The sequence below is a fragment of the Antechinus flavipes genome, chromosome 4 (genome assembly GCF_016432865.1).
Source record: "Antechinus flavipes isolate AdamAnt ecotype Samford, QLD, Australia chromosome 4, AdamAnt_v2, whole genome shotgun sequence".
NCBI lineage: Eukaryota > Metazoa > Chordata > Mammalia > Dasyuromorphia > Dasyuridae > Antechinus > Antechinus flavipes.
The window spans coordinates 248,125,421-248,143,660 of record NC_067401.1 but is presented as its reverse complement, the minus strand read 5'-3'; the positions used below and the strand labels follow the sequence as shown (position 1 = coordinate 248,143,660).

At 33.3% G+C, this 18,240-nt stretch overlaps 1 protein-coding gene across 1 annotated transcript; it reads left to right on the top strand.

Moving 5' to 3' along the window:
- Positions 1 to 17,265: 17,265 nt before the first annotated feature.
- LOC127563346 (olfactory receptor 13G1-like) lies at positions 17,266 to 18,240 on the top strand. The gene has a single exon (XM_051999742.1). It carries the CDS (start codon positions 17,266 to 17,268, stop codon positions 18,238 to 18,240), a length of 975 nt encoding a protein of 324 aa, XP_051855702.1.

Genomic DNA, 18,240 nt, shown 5'->3' with positions numbered 1-18,240 from the left:
ACATATATTAATTCATTTGAACCATACAACAACTCACCAGGGTAGCTAGGAAAAGATATTAATCTCTATTTTATGGGAAGATATGGAAAACTCTGTAATAATAAGTTTCAGTGACTTTACATCTTACAGCTAGTAACTGACAAAGAAAGGAATAAAATTTAAACAGTCCTGCTTGTAAGTCCAGGGCTCTTTTTTCCTATCATTTAAAGATCTCAGCAATTTGGGACAATTTGGGATAATTTTAAAAATGTAATATTTACAAATAATGTGAGGAAAGAATATGATAGCTCTAAAAACTGATTAAAATTTTGGAAATGAAAGGCAGTATGGAATAGTTGATGGGTTGTTAATGCTGGAAAGAGGAAGAACTTGGTTCAAATCTTATTTCAGGTTATTTATTAGTGGTATGACTTTCGGCAATTCACTTAAGCTATTTATGCATCAGTTTCTTTATATAGGGAATTGTTGAGAACCACATAGTGTGGAACCCAGAAAGCTTGTAAAAGTGTTAATAGGGGACTGTACAAAAAATGGGTAGGTCTGTTCTCTGAGCTTCTGCAACTATAAATCATGGCACATTGTGAGAAACGATGGGAATGTTTTGTTTTCATAGTAAAAGAATTGTGAATCAGGCTTTACTGTTATCTTACTCTCTGAGTAGAACTAAGACTCAAGGAACACATGACTATGGGAGTCAGTGATAAGTGTCTCGATATCATAAAACATATTTAATGACACTGATATTGCTTGAAAAATATATGCTTGTTTCTCAATAATAATAACCTTGCTATGCTTAGAAAGCATATATTCTGTATAGGAAAGGCATAAATCAGAGGTTCAGAGGCTTTCAATGTAACTGCCTCTTATTTCCTTGTAACATTATTGTCCTCTCACATGACATGATTAGATCCCTGCAGGCAGCCAGTTAACAGGTAGCTCCCGTAATAGGGAATAAAGTTATTTGACTTTATTGCTCATGTCAAACTCAAATACAAATGGATCCCTGTAGTCATGGATTAATTTAGAAAACCACAAATTAACAATATCTATATTATATTATATTTTTGCTTATTTTGTTAACCATTTCCCAATTATATTTTAATCTGGTTATAATTTGCACTTAATTTTGCTACAGGTGGAAAATTGGATATTTATGGACTAGATGATAAATTTGGATATTTATGTACTGGATAATGTCAAGTTCTCTTCCATTTCTAAATCAGTGATCCTAGGTCACAATGAAAAAGGTATACTGGATGAGAAATGTTTAGGGTACCTTTACTACTCTCCTTAGAGAAGATTACATGACTCTCTGATGCAGAGTTTTCATTGAGTTGTCAGGGATTTCTAGGATCATGAAATTATAATTCTGAAAACTTTCAAGTTTGAAGAGACTATCCCTACCATTGTTTAATTCCATCAACTCACCAAATATTTTTTAAAAATTTTAGTTCCATTTTATGAAGTAGATTTTTTCAATGGACAGATTATCCATCCATCCATCCATTCATCCAACCATCCATCTGTCCGTCCAATCTATATATCTATTCATCTTCCTGCTTAGTAATAATATGTCTCATGAAAAATGGAAAAATAATCTTCTAATTTAATTCAGGTTCCTATAAGTTTCTTTTTTAAAAATTTGTTTTAAATTTATGGAATAAAATGAGTATTTCTATAACAGTATAAAAATGATATTTTCACATGAAATTGCAAATCTGTTATGTACAATTTGCTATTCCTTTTAAATGTATAATAAAATTATCATATAAATTTATTTTTTTATTCTCTTCATTCTCACTTCCTAGAGAGGGCTACCACTAGAAATATATGTTTATGTATATGTGTGTATATATATATATGTATATGTATAATATATTTATATATATTATATATAAATAAAATTATTCTATACATCCTCTCATTATCAGTTCTTTCTCTAGAGAAAAATAGCATTTTTTTAGGTCCTTTATTTGTATATTTATAATTGTCAAAATGATTTAATTGCTCAATCATTTTAAAAACAATATTGCTATCACTGTATACAGTATTTTCTTGTTTTGCTCACTTCACTTTTTATTATTGCTTGCAAGTCTTTTCATGCTTTTTTAAGATCATTGAGCTCATCATTTCTTATACCACAGCAGTCTTCTATCTTGATTATACACCTAACTTGTACAGTCATTTCCTAATTTCTGGGGATCCCGATAATTTCCAATTCTTGGCTACCACAGAGAGCTGTAAAAACATCTCATTCACAAAGTTATAATTACTATTTATGAATTTTTCTTCATCTTATTTTTATAAACTATTTTCTTTCTCAGCCTATGTTTTTACCCTATCCCTATAAATTGCGTTATTTTTTCCTTGCCCTTCCAATTCCCATCCCATGACCATCCCACCCTCATCCTTCTAATCCCAACCATCCATACCTCCAAAAGTCCCTCTCCCAACATTTCTACTACCTTCCCAAATCCCAATCTACACACCCCTCTGAAATCCCCCTCCCCCCCAACCCTATCTCCCCAAGTTTTCTAAAGTCTCTACATGTTCAGGAGATTTCTACGCCCTTCTAGATGAACATATAGTTTCCTCTTCAACTCAGATGAGAGTAATGTTCTGACATTACCAGCCATTTACCTTATCCTGCTTCCTTTGTATTAATTCTTCCTTTTACATCCTATTTTTATAATATATTGCTTCCATTTACCTTTTCCTACACAATTTTGCTTTTTAGAATCACCTGATCATACCCAGCTGATCCCCAACATTTCTTTCAACTTATCTAAATAATGATGACAGTTTAAAGAATACTGATAGGAATTTCTTATATAAAATAAGTAAATAGGGGCAGCTAGGTGGCACAGTGGATAGAGCACCAGCCCTGAAGTCACAAGGACCTGAGTTCAAATCTAACCTCAGACACTTAACACTTCCTTGCTTGTGACCCTGGGCAAGTAACTTAACCTCAATTGCCTCAGCAAAAAAATAAAAATAAATAAAATAAGTAAACAGTTTGACCTTAATGAGTACCTTATAATTAATCTTTAATGTTTATGTTTCTTCTGAATCTTTTATATTGAATTTTCCATTGAGTTCTCTTTTTTTTCCTAACAAATACCTGAAACTCAGTCCATCAATTCTTCTTTTTCTTTCTTTCTTTCTTTCTTTTTTTTTAAATTCAGAATTATACTCAGCTTTATTGGGTAAGTTATTCTTGGATATAATACCAGCTCTTTTGCTCTTCAGAATATGTTCCAAGAACTATGATTTTTGTTGTTGTTGTTGTTTGTTTGTTTTGTTTTTGCTGTGGCAATTGGGGTTAAGTGACTTGCCCAGATTCACACAGTTAGGATGTGTTTAGTGTCTGAGACCAGATTTGAACTTAGGTCCTCCTGACTTCAGGGCTGGTGCTCTATCCAGTGCACCACCTAGCTGCCCCTAGAACTATGATTTTTTTTTGACAAAAAATTCCTAGATCTTATAAAATCCTGACCATATTTCTACAGCATTAATTTTTTTTGATGTTGCTTATAATATTTTCTCTTTAATATGGGAGTATTTTGAAACTTGAATATGTCATTCCTGTAAATTTTCTTCCTGGGATCTTTTTCAGGTGATAAAGGGTAGATTATTTTCTATTTTAATTTTATCCCCTTGTTCTAGTACTTTACAATTTTAATAATTTTTAGTATTATTGTATTTAAATTCTTTTCTTCTTCTTCTTTTTTTTTTGATGTTATAATTTTCAGGTAGTTCAGCAATTCTTATATTGTCTCTCCTTGATCTATTTTTCAGATCAATTATTTTTCTAATGAGATCTTTTAGATTCTATCCTATTTTTTAAAGTTTATTTGTTCATGTATTATACAATCATTGCTCCTTCTGCTAAATTCTAGTTTTCAAGGAATTATTTCCTTCCTTAAGATTGTATATCTCTTTTCCAATTGGTTAACTTTCTTTTCATAATTTTCTTGGATTGTTTTTGGGTTTTTCCTCTCTAATTTTTCTTAAATCTCTTTTATTTAATTTTTAAATTTTCATTTCAAGTTTGTCCAAGAATTCTTTTTGGGCTTGTGATTATTTGATGTTACTATTTCTGGTAGGAGTGGATTTTTTTTTTTTTTTTTTAGCCTCAACATGTTTCTCTGAATATATATTTCAAAAACATGACTCTTTTTCTGAGGCCTGATAACCTATGGAGAATTTGTCCAAAAGTTTGCTCCATAAAAGGTTTTCGTCATAAAATTTTCCCTTAACATTCAGCCCATGTGGCATGGGTTGCTGTTAAAAAGGAAATTTTGTTGATGCAAAGAGAAAATTTCAGTCATAATGAAAAAGGTATGAATAGAAGATAGAAACAAGATCAGCTAACATAAAGAATACAAAAGGTGGAATGATGTAAGAGTATTTTCAGGAGTGGTAAAATTCAGAGTGAGTTAAAACTAGCAAGAATAAGGATGAATAGTTTTTGCCTTTATTAAAGTCATGCTGATGAAAAAAATATTAGGAACAAAGAAGGAGCATAGGACATTTCAGATAAAGAAGGGATCCTTGCTCTAGTTGATAGCAAAGAACAGAGGAGAGAGTGATGCTTTATTACTACTTTGCTCCATTTTTTTTTCCTATGTGGAATGAATTTTGTGCTAGAAGGGATAGAACAATACTTCTATCTATAGTTGAATCGATAAATCTACACTGAAAGTTAAATAAGGAAGGATGAAGAACATTTAATCCAGGGAAATGGCCTATTTTGGTGCTGAAAGAAGCGGCAGATATGTTTGCTATATCATGTATGATCTTAAAGTTCAAGGAGAATAGGGGAGGTAATACTAGACTGGGAAAAAAATCTATCCATACCCAGAGAAGGAATTGATTATGTCTGAATACAGATTGAAGCATGCTCTCTCTTTTTTTTAAACTTTATTTTTCTTGAAGGAGGGTTGGGGGAAGGGATAAAGCTTTTTTTCTTTTACAATGTGACATTTGTGGAAATGTTTTGCATAACTTCACATGTGCTTTCCCAATGGGGCAGGGGAAGAAGAGAGAGAATCTGGAATTCAAGGTTTTAAAAACAAATGTAAAAAATATTTTATATATAATGGGGAAAATAAAATAGCAAATATATTATCCTTATTGAAATGATTTTGTTCACACAAAAATTTTTCATTTTTTAACCTTCCCTTAAATAGAGAACTTTCATGTTGCATCCAAGTGCCTGTTTATAAATTATGTCTAAACTTTGAAAGAAATAGGCTTCAGAAAAATACAAAGAATTGTATAAAAAGAAATTGCAGATATTATCATTGAAAACCAATCCACAATGGAAATGTTCAATTTATTTGGTGTTAGTCAGGAAAAAACAAAACACCAAAAGAAAAGAAAAATCAATTCAGAGAAAAGGTAAAGCATGTGTGAAATTATAAAAAGTTAATTATAAAAGAAGTTTGAATTTATAAAAAGATGATATATATAACTTTTCCCAAGGTGATCTATCACAGGAAGAATATTAGTGATTTTTGTACGTTCTGAATATCCATATGCCCAAAATGCTGCAGTTATTACCAGTGATATTTTGATCTTTGAAAATGTGATATAAGAAATGCTACTTCTAATACATAGGTATATATAAGATAAGGAAATTAGTCAAATCTCCATTAAGTGAAATGGGTTGATATTCAGGGATAAAATGATATTTTTTGGAAACTAGAAGGTAGATATTTGTACTTCAGAATAGTCTTGCATCATTGTATTGTTGAAAGTAGCAAAATCATTCACAGCTAATCAGGAAGGATAATATAAGAGGTTGTTCATGCTGGAAAAATTTTGCATCAACTACCCTGAGGGAAAGAACAATGAGATGGTTCAAGAAAAAGGTGATGATTTGACCAGTCATTGACTAACATTACTTTATACAATGTAAAGAACATGAGAACCTTCTAGTAAGATGGGTTAGAGATAGTAAAGTGCAATGCTGTGAACATTGTCATAGTGTCTAGTATACTACAGGGACCCAAAGGTGAGCAGCTTAAAGATGCAACCAGGACAAAAGATGGTCCAATAGTCAGAAAGGAAGAAAGAGAATGCATTGTGGAAAATATTAGAAGTATGCCAGAGCTCCATGAAGGAGAAACTGGCTAAGAAAAGTACATGGGAATGTGGAACTAAGGGCCAACTTGGAAACTATATGTATTTGTCATGTTGTCTATTAGCAGTATAAGTGGTCAATAATTCTAAAAAAGGCAGTTTTCAAAGCTTACAGGTTATCCTGAGGTCCAGTGAGAAAAAAAAAAACATACTGAAGATTCTTTTTTGATCTCCTTCCTCAGTTCTCTCTCTTTTCTGAAAAAAACAAATATTAGTGAAATATGGAATTAATTTATTAATGGGTTCATTCAGCCATTCATTTAGCACAAAGGAAGAAGATATACCTGTACTTACATAGTGAGATGATCTAGTCAGTCAAGTAATAGAAGCAAAATAGACTTCTTATTGCACATTTTGTCCTTTGGACCATGAATATAATATGCTCGGGAGAAAAGAATCTTTATCTGATGAATCATGAATCATAGAGTCTGGAATTATGAGATAAACTGAGATTTTTAATATAAGGCAATATGAAAAGGATATTATAAAATTTCCTTCTGGTATAGATGATTTTTTTTTTTTTTTGGAGGGAGTAGACTGAAATTTTCTTTCACAACATAACTTTTATGGAAATATTTTGTATAACACCTTCACATGTGCCTTCTCAATAGAACTCAAAGTTTTAAAAACAAAGGTAAAAATTTATTTTACACCTAGCTAAGGAAAATAAAATGGTAAATATATTATCCTTAATGAAATGATTTTGTTCAAACAAAAGTTTTTCATTTTTTTTACCTTCCCTTAAGTAGGAAACTTTCATATTGCATCTAAGTGCTTTTTTAAAAATTATGTCTAATCTTTAAAAGAAATAGGCTTAAGAAAAAGATAGAGAATTATATAAAAATTTGCAGATATTATCATTGAAAACCAATCCATAATGGAAATGTTCATTTTATTTGCTATTTATTACAGACAGAATAAAAAAATCATCAAAAAAAAAAAAAAAAGAAAAATCAATTCACAGTAAAGGTAAAGTATTGTCAACATAGTCAACTCAATAAGCATTTATTAAGTATTACATGCCACTCAGTATGTCAAGTGTTAGTAATATCATGTAAATAGAAAGAAAGATAATTTGTACTCTCAAGGAACTTATATCCTAATTGGGGGAAGAGAATATATAAAAGCAAGCTGAAAAAAGAGGGTGGGAAGATATGCAAGCAGGGTTGTAGTAGAGAAAATCTGGAGGGAAGCCTGAAGAGATCTCTATCACAAACTAAAACATGTCATTCTTTTGGACAGACAGGTCTATGATAAAGTCCAAATGTCACTGCCACTCAGAATATAGTTAATCCATGGGAAGAGAAGGTATCAAGTCTAATGGTAATCTAATTTGATCCTTGTCTGAGTGCCCATTTCACAAGAATAAATATATCAACTTACATCATGTTGCAATATTGGATATCAAAAATCAGAGCAGACTCATGTTAGTCCCTAAAAAAGGTCTGTAGCTGGACTATTGTAGGAGAACTAGAAAGCTATTTCTCAACCATTGCTAGCAGGAATTTAGAGGCTAAGATATCCCTGATCATGGGTACTGTACCCTTTTCAAGAGGAGGCACTGGGATCTAAGTATAATACATAAATAATAACAGTAATATTAGATAATATTTACTTAGTTCTTTATGTTTTCCAAAGTTTTTTTTAATACATATTGTCTCATTTGATAGTTACATAATATTACATAGAATAATAATAAGTTCCCCTGGAAGTTTTCTTTATATTTCTAATGTAATTGCTCCTTAAGTTCTGAGACCAAAACATTAGAGGTATTCTGAAATGGTGATGCAATTCACATGGCATCTAGATAGACTCAGGAGAAGTCAGAAGCTTTCCTTTCTCTTGGATTACTCTTTCCTGGATGGAATCAATGATATTTTCTGCCCATAGGTAGACTATTACTAATGGAATATGGATGACGGATAACATGACAAGTCTTAATAGATAGTTGAGAGCCATTGAAGATTCTCAAGTGAAAGAAACATAGATTTTTTTTGGGGGGAGGACTACACACAATCTTGCAGCTATATAGAATATGAATTGGAGAAAGGAGAGGCCAGATACATGAAGAACAAGTAGCAGGATTTTTTAGACATAATCTGTCTGATTCTGAATAGACTACTCCTCAATTCATTGCTGACTATCAGATAGCCTCTGGCCCCAGGTTAGTCCTAAGAACCATACTTCTGAGACAATAGTGATAATCTATTAGTCAGTGAGAAACAAATTCTGGAGACCAACCCCTGGTCCAAAGAATTAGCATGTCAATGATAGAAAGCTGAATAAAGCTGTCTCTTCTCTCTTAGTACTTTGCTAAATTCTTTTGGAACTTAGCCTGTGGTGTTCTCTTCTTTTTTTATAATATGATGATTCTCTGTGAGCAGGTTTCTTGGGGAGGTTTCTGGAGGCAGCCTTAATTTCGGTTCAAAGTAATAATCACCTCAAATGCAGCCAGGGATTTAAGTACAGTCTTTTATTGTCTCTTCCGAATTAGCCCAGTTAGTTTTCTTAGAGGTCTATCTCCTTCCTTGGTTCGAAGAACTCTTGCAGCTTGTCTGCCAGCTTCTGCCTCTAGCTCAACTCCGACTCCTGGCAATCTTCTGAAGTGACTGACTGACTGACTGACCGATATGCTCTTTTAGAGGTGTAAACTCAAAGGTTGATTCCTCCTTCGAGAGTGGGATTATGGGAGGTGTGAATTCATGAATCTCATACTGAATACTGACTTGTGCATCTCCCAAAAGTATGTACTAATGTGTGTGAGCTAATGTGTGAACCCTCAAAGGTGCAAACCCAAGCACCCAAACATTGCTTCCATCAATTCCAGTGAGTTATCACCTTGTATCAAATTCTGGCTCATAACATTAGCCCACTTTGAGTGGTGTTATAATTACAACAAAATTTTGCCTCTTGACCAGGAAATGGGTTCAAGCCTATAAAATTTTTTGAAATACTTCATGACACTGCTCTGTGACCCCAAACTTTTGGGGTCCCCTTCCCAACCTCAACATGCCTACTATATGCCAGGCATGAGAGCTACAAAGACAAAAACAAGGATAATTCCAGCTCTCAAAAAACTTGAAATATAGTATGTGTGGGGAGACACGGTATGTACATGTATAGGTATTTTACAAAATAGGTAAAAGTGAATATATGAGGAAGACACTTGTGGCTGATAAGCATCAGGAAAGGCTTAATGTAGCAAGTGGCTTTAGCTCTGAACCTTCAAGGAAACTGAATATTCTGAGTGATAAACATGAAGAAGAGAAGGTTACATTTCAGACCCTAAAAAAGCTAGGGCACACATATAGAGGCTGAAGATGAAGTGTTCATGAGGAACAGTGAAAAGTCAATATAATTGGAGTATAATGTTTGTGGAGGGGGGGGGTAATGTGTGGGTAGAACTTGTAGGTTGGGAACGGGTTGTGGATGATCTTAAGTACCTAATGGGGAAAGTATTTAACTTGGGAGATTGGAGTTCCTCCTATTCCCAATCTGTATTATCCAAAATAATTAGAATGAAGGACAAGGAAGGGAAGAAACTGTCTGGATGATTTCATAGTTAATATTCTTATGAGAATATGTTTCCAAGAGAAAATACTATTATCTTGGTACAAGATATAACCAAAGACCTCAGACAATTTGCACATGTTCAGATTCAAACTTGGACCTCACCTTTTAATACCTCTTGTTAGTCTTGGTTTGGAGGAGCCTGTTGGAGACAGGCTTTATGGTTTCTCCTGATAGCCATCAGTGGAGTTATATCCCTCCTGTATGGATGCAATTTATTACCAATATGGTTCAGAAATCATTAAAATAGAAGGTATAGTCATGGGATTAGTGGGATCAATGGTGCTCAAGAGGTAAGGGTGGAAATTAGAGCCTGAGAGGATAGGTCAGATCCTGAAAATGAAACTGATCACGAAGTTGAGAACATTTGATGTGAGAAGATTTCAAATGATGAAAGAAAGAGGGGAATTGAATGAAGTGAACTGTGAAAGCTGTCTCACAAGATGGAGACAGTATTGTAAAGACTGAGTGAAGGTTAGTTCTGCACGAGGGCCAGTTTTCTTTTTCCAGAGATCATGTGGTTTACAAGGAGTGGTATCTTTTTTTTGTGGGATTAAGTTGGGTCCCCCTTGGCATTGAAACTTGAAACTCTCATATAAGGTAATTTAGTAATCCTAAAGATGTGGTTGTAATGACTTAGAATATAAGGTCATTTGTCCTGACTAATCAGGACAAATCTGTAATAAACTTCCTTTCTATTTTTACCTTGAAAAACTCCTTGATGTATTTGAACCAGTAGTCTTGTCCTACACACAAATATAATGGGAGGATAAGGAACAAGGGGAAAAAGGATGGAAGGAGATGGGAAGGATTGGGGTGGGGGAAAGGGAAGGAGAGAGCAAAAAGAAAAAACTTTGGGGGACATGGACAATTAGAGAGTATCATAGAGAGGATGATCCATGAAGGATGATGTTCATTTTCTGGTGAATGGCCTGTGTTTTCAATTTGAAATAATAGTAATGATAATAATAACAGCTACTCATATTTACATAATGTTTCATGGTTTACGATAAACTTAATGTCCATTATCTCATTGATCTTTGCAACAGTAAGCTTAATGGTGAAAGAAAGTATCATCATCTCCATTTGGCAGATGAAAACACTGAAAGTCAAAGAGATTAAATAATTTAGATTAATAATAATAATAAATAATAAGAACACTGAAAGTCAGAGAGATTAAATAATTTAGATTAATAATAATAATAATAAATAATAAGAAAAAATACCTAATATCACACAGCTAGTAAACTATACATTTAGGAAGAAATCCCAAGTTTTTTGACTATTTTTGGAGACTATTTTGACTAATACACTATGTTGTCAGAGGTATAATTTCTTTTGCTACTGGGAAAAATGATTATTTTCTTATTATATTAATAATCAATTTAATATGCAAGACCCATAGATGTTCTTTTTTTTTTTTTTTTTTTTTTACTACTCAAATTGAACATTTATTTTCCTGTGTTGTATCCATCATCCCTCATAGCCATGAACATTTTTTTCTGGAATAAATTTGCCTTTTTAGTTGAACAGATGGTGAAAGTGTTGAAAATAGTACCATTTTGCTTTTTAAAATTGTTTTTTGGAACTTTGTATTATAGAGGTGCTTACTAGTTTGTGAGCCAGTGACACCCTCTTATAGGTCATGAGACTTAGAATTGTAATGGCTCTAAAACACTAGTCACCCTTTTATTTTCCAGATGAGCAAACTGAGGGAGGTGAACTTGTCCAATGTATAGTGGACAAAAGCAGATTTAGATTTCAATTCTAAGTCCTCCAATGAGCTTTTTTTTTTTTTTTTTTTTTTTTTTTTAATTTTTATTTAATAATTACTTTATATTGACAGAATCCATGCCAGGGTAATTTTGTTTTACAACATTATCCCTTGCACTCGTTTCTGTTCCGATTTTTCCCCTCCCTCCCTCCACCCCCTCCCCTAGATGGCAAGCAGTTTTATATATGTTAGATATGTTGCAGTATATCCTGGATACAATATATGTTTGCAGAACCGAACAGTTCTCTTGTTGCACAGGGAGAATTGGATTCAGAAGGTAAAAATAACCCGGGAAGAAAAACAAAAATGCAGATAGTTCACATTCGTTTCCCAGTGTTCTTTCTTTGGGTATAGCTGCTTCTGTCCGTCATTTATCAATTGAAACTCAGTTAGGTCTCTTTGTCAAAGAAATCCACTTTCATCAAAATATGTCCTCATACAATATTGTTGTCGAAGTGTATAATGATCTCCTGGTTCTGCTCATTTCACTTAGCATCAGTTCATGTAAGTCTCGCCAGACCTCTCTGTATTCATCCTGCTGGTCATTTCTTACAGAACAATAATATTCCATAACATTCATATACCACAATTTACCCAGCCATTCTCCAATTGATGGGAATCCATTCATTTTCCAGTTTCTAGCCACTACAAACAGGGCTGCCACAAACATTTTGGCACATACAGGTCCCTTTCCCTTCTTTAGTATTTCTTTGGGATATAAGCCCAATAGAAACACTGCTGGATCAAAGGGTATGCACAATTTGATAACTTTTTGGGCATAATTCCAGATTGCTCTCCAGAATAGTTGGAATTGTTCACAACTCCACCAAAAATGCATTAGTGTCCCAGTTTTCCTGCATCCCCTCCAACATTCATCATTATTTTTTCCTGTCATCTTAGCCAATCTGACAGGTGTGTAGTGGTATCTCAGAGTTGTCTTAATTTGCATTTCTCTGATCAATAATGATTTGGAACACTTTCATATGAGTGGTAATAGTTTCAATTTCATCCTCTGAAAATTGTCTGTTCATATTCTTTGACCATTTATCAATTGGAGAATGGCTTGATTTCTTATAAATTTGAGTCAGTTCTCTATATATTTTGGAAATGAGGCCTTTATAAGAACCTTTAACTGTGAAGATGTTTTCCCAGTTTGTTGCTTCCCTTCTAATCTTGTTTGCATTAGTTTTATTTGTACAAAGGCTTTTTAATTTGATGTAATCAAAATTTTCTATTTTGTGATCAGTAATGGTCTCTAGTTCATCTTTGGTCACAAATTTCTTTCTCCTCCACAAGTCTGAGAGATAAACTATCCTATGTTCCTATAATTTATTTATAATCTCGTTCTTTATGCCTAGGTCATGGACCCATTTTGATCTTATCTTGGTATATGGTGTTAAGTGTGGGTCCATGCCTAGATGTTCTTTTTGATGATTAATATCAGATTGTTAGGTTCCCCCTTTCCCTCCCCCCCCCCCCCACCAGCCTTTTACTTCTTCATTCAAAACCCAGTTTTTGTGAAGGACAGGTCTGACAATAAAATATTTTCCTTAATTTTGAAGAGAATTACCCCAACTAATGGTAAAGAGAATCTAATTCAGGTGAATTTTGCCCTATTGTTCAACAACTAAAGTTCTCTGGGTGGAGATGGAGCCCTTTGTCTAGATATCTGGAGATACCTGAATCTCATTAAGCTAAGTCCTCAGCCAGAAGAGTTGATGACTTTTGCCTACCTCCTCATTAATATATTCACCCCCCTTATTAATTATTAACCAATCAGAGTTGATTTTCATTCCAGGGACAACTTCTTTCCCAAAGGCATTTAAACATTCAATATGGGGTTTTTGGTTATCCTGAGAGAGACCACTGACCTTCAATTTACTGATTATTTTCTAGCCTAATTAATAAATTGATTACTTATTACCCAGAAACTATTTTTTGGGCTTTTCATTTGAGTGGCTACAAGTAAAAGTGATTTCAACTTTATCTGTTTTTTTTTTTTTTTTTTAAGGTGTATGTAGGATGAAAAACAGCCATTCATTATCCTTCATGGTATCCCAACAACTAAAAGAAATCTTCTAGCATCTGGTCTTCCTGCTATTCTTATAATTTCACAACATTTAGACTTTGTAGAAAGTGTTCTTACTATTGATAGCCCTTTGAAAGTGGAAGAAAATTAACTAAATAGAGCTGGTCAGTTTCTTTTCCTACAGATATCAGTTGACTATTTAAATCTTTGCATGTCTAATCTCTCTTTGGAGGCATAATTAAGAAAAAAAAAGCAGGTTTGTAAAAACCACTCAAATTAAAAAGATTTTTAAAAAAATTTCTGAGATTTTCTTTTGGCTTTGGTCTTATAATAATAGCTAGAAATTGTCAAAATTTGTCATTTTTACTGACCTTTTCTCTTTGGTTACATAATAACCACTTTAATTTGGGATTATTGCAATGATCTGATAATTGGTTTTCCACCCTGAAGACTTTCTACAAGTCCATTTTATCCTGTACAATAATACTGAATAGGTGACTAGCTGGCTGGGGAAAAGCAGAGAGCAGAATGTTAAACTTTTAGGGTGAGCATTTTCACTTCAGAAATCAACAACCAGTACAAATAAAAGTTTAATTTATTACTTTATTGTCCAGAAATAAAATAATGGAAAAATTTATAATAAGCAGATTAAGTTTTAAAATGTGCCCAGCATTATTTATTTATTTATTTTTGTGGAGAGACAGTTGCCAACTATTTACTAGCACATCCTAACCAAAGAGATCTTTTCATATCATTTTCTCCTTTATTAAACTCTACAGACTTTGTATTGCCTTTAGGAAAAGAAAATAGTTTTTTAAAGTGTTTCACAACTTGATCCCAACCTATATTTCCAGCATTATTGTACATTATTCTACCTCCCACATTCTATAGGGAATACTTCCTATGTTCCTCAAATATGATACTTTCACAACCTTACACTTGAACTGATCATTTCCCTTGCCTGGAATGCATTTCTTCTTCATCTAGGCCTTTTGGAATCTCTCTCTTTAAGATTTATTTCCAGCACAATTTCTTATACCAGACCTTTTCTGATCTCTCCAACTGCTAGTGCCCTCCTTTCCAAATAATTTTATGTTTAGCTACTTTGTATTTATTTTGTTGATTCTTTTTATATTAGTTTGTATAGACATATATGTACTTGTTGCTTTATCTGCTTGGACATAAGCTCTTTTAGAATAGAGATTGTTCTATTCTTTGTATTTTTACCCCCAGTGCCCAGGCAAACAATAGGTACCTAATTAATGTGTGTTGATTGATTAATATTCTGCTTTAAACCTCACAAATATCTTACCTCTTTTTAGTCACCTGTAACCTGTGCTTTAAGGATTATTATTTCCATTTTATAGAAGAGGAAATTCAAGTTCAAAGAAGTTATATATATAATAATATATGAGAAGCCAGAAACACACATACATCATTTAGAAATAATAAAGAGTATTAAGAGTGATAAACCAAGATAATGGGCTCCCAATGGAGAGTGTGAAATCTCTGTCCCTGAAGACCTTCAGAAAGAGAATAGACAACCTCATGTCCAGCAGTTTAAAATTTTATTTGTCTATATATAAGAAACTTGACTAAACGATATGCCAAGATCACTTCTAATTTTGTTGTCTGTGGTTTTCTTTTTTACAGTGTCCACTGGTTTGAAAGAACCCTTTATAAACCAGGACAGCTCTAAATATTGATGCCTTACTATTTCTTCATCTCTAACAAGGACAGAGAAAATGAATAGAATTCAGTTGAACTGTGAGGAACAGATAAATATAAGGGAAAAACTACTACTGAAAATTATTAAAAATTGGAACAGGTAGCCAAGGAAATTTATGGCTCCCACTAGTCTGACTTTGGGAAAAAGGTAGAAGGTTTAATAGTGGTAGAAGAAAAGGCCTTCAAAATCAGGAGGACTCCATGGCATTTTGTCTGCTATTGTATTTTTAGCTTATGTGATAAGCTCAACTTAAGAGTTGGCAGCAACTGCTCTCATAAAGCACTTCATGATGTGATCCTATAGATATATCTGTTTAGTCATCCTATTAAAAACAGAATTTTCTCATTTATTATAAACTTTGTTATAAGTAAATGCAAACTTGCCAATACACAAAGAAAAAGAAAGACTTATGAAACAATATAAATTTTTACTTCCTTTCTTTTTTTTTAAAGGAAATGTATTAAATTTAATAATATTGCTTTCTTTGTGTCTTCTCTTCTGATATCCATTTCATGATGATAATGGTAACTGTCATATATATAGAGTTGAGTATTTTTTGAAAGCCTTTTTTGTTTTTACAGAGCACCTTCATAAAAGGAAAAGTGACAGTCTTCTGCATAGGTGAGTCTTATCTGTCCTTATTGTTAATTAATTTGTGCCTTTGTCTATTTTATTTAGTATGCTAAGTACTATGTTAAGTAGGAACCCTATTATTAGGGTTAGGAGTAGTTCAGATTTATAGGGGTTTTTATTATTTATAAAGATTTTTATGTTATCTCTTTTGATTCTCCTAATACTTCTGTAAATATTTTTTATTAAGTATATGTTACCTTTCTTGCATACATGGTAACTAAGATTCAGAGAAGATACAGTGTAGTATGGAATAAATAGCTTCAATCCCTTATTTTTTCCTTAAGGATGTTAAGACTCAAAATCACTTAAAATATATTTTCTATAGAATATATTTACATATATATTTTATAGAAAGTAATAACAATTCTGCATTTTTTAAATGGGTTATGACTTGACTATGACTTGAATAGGATGCTGAACTAAATTTTCTGCTCTCTGTTAATTTCACTGTTTCATTTATATAGAATCCATTTATGGATTACTTACCATATGTTAAGAAGATGTATTCAGTGCTTCAAATGCCTCAGCTTTTCTTTTCTTTTCTTTTTTTAAACCAAAAAGCTTTTGAACCAGAATTCCCTACACAGTCCTTTCTCATTCTAACTCTGATTCTTGGCTCTCATAAGTCTCAACTCCTTGATTAGCCAAATCCTACTCATCTTTTAATTCAAGGTCCAGTTCAAGTTTTCCTCTTCCTTGTGACTTTCACTCTAAACATCTACACATTGTTCTCCTCCTCCTCTGAATTATTACAGCAGCATTGTATGGTAAAAGGCATTTGAATTAAAAAATAAAATTACTCCTGTCTCTTCTCCCAAGTAACTGCATGAATTTTTTCTGTGAACTCAGGAAGGTTTGAGAAGGTCTATGAACTTTGATTTCCTAATTTATAAAATGGAAATTATCATCTCATAGGATTATGGTGAAAAAATAAAATAGGTAAAACATTGTATAACCAAACTTACTATATAAATGTATTTTATTAAAGCATTCCTTTGGGTGCTCAATTATATTATTTTCCCCTGTTGCATAACTTTGTCTATGAATGTATTTATCTTCTCAAATATGTCAGATTGATAGTTCTTAGAGAAGAGAGATGTTTCTTGATACTCCTTTTCTTTTAAATGTCCATTGAACCTGCAACAATACTATGCATATAGAATTCCTCAAGATAGGCTTAATAAATAAATATAGGAGATTAAAAAGGTCATATAAAGTATAGGCTCTACTCTCCTATGGTGTCATGCTTAAAAAGGCATTTTATAATCCAGAATAAAAAAAGTGTTAAAGTACTTATTGAAATGACTTGATCTGAATCAAGAGGGTGAATTTAGTTCATTATTCCTTTGACTTCTTTTCAAGGCTAGTCTTCAGTTTATTACGATGAAGAATCAGACTATGGAAATGGAATTTATATTGGTGGGAATTTCCAGCCTTCCAGAGCTACGCCTGTTTCTCTTAGTGTTCTTCCTGGGCATCTATGTAACTGCTCTGCTGGGAAACTCTCTCATCTTCTTCACCATCTATCTCAGTCAACAGCTTCACACACCCATGTACTTCCTTTTGGGCAACTTGTCTGCCATTGACCTCTTGTGTACATCTACAATTGTGCCCAAGATGTTAGCCAACCTTTTGTCCCAGAAGACTGTCATTTCATTTGTAGGTTGCATGGCTCAAATGTATGTGTTCACATGGGCCTTAGTCTCAGAAGCTCTCCTCCTGGCCCTCATGGCATTTGACCGCTATGCTGCCATCTGCCATCCCCTCCATTACCCAATGATCATGAGTAATCATGTCTGCATTGGGATGGCAGTCAGCATCTGGGCCATTGGCATAAGTAACTCAGCAGTCCATACCAGCTTGGCAATCCCCTTATCGTTCTGCAGCTCTCTCATCATTGACCACTTTTTCTGTGAGCTGCCACCCATCCTGAAGCTGTCATGCTCTGATACCCATCTCAATGAAGCTCTAGCTTTCTGTGCAGATGTGATATTTGGGGTGGGGAGTTGTTCTCTTATCCTGGTTTCTTATGGATGCATTATTAGAACAATTCTGAGGATTCGCTCCTCTGAGGGCAAGAAGAAAGCCTTTTCCACCTGTTCTTCTCACCTTACTGTTGTCTCTCTCTACTATTCCACTGTAATTTACACCTACATTCGTCCAACTTCCAATCTCTCTTTGGGAAGGGACAAAATTATCACTGCCCTCTATTCTGTCATCATCCCTATGTTCAACCCAATTATTTATTCCTTCAGGAATAGAGAAGTGAAAGGGGCCCTTCAGAGATTGTTGGGATGGACTTCATTCTTTCCCCCAGGCAGAACTGTTTCAATTCATGTAAAAAATCATCCATCTTAG

Bases quoted from the DNA above. Each gene is read 5' to 3' on its own strand.
- LOC127563346 (XM_051999742.1), top strand. From the start codon at position 17,266: ATGAAGAATCAGACTATGGAAATGGAATTTATATTGGTGGGAATTTCC.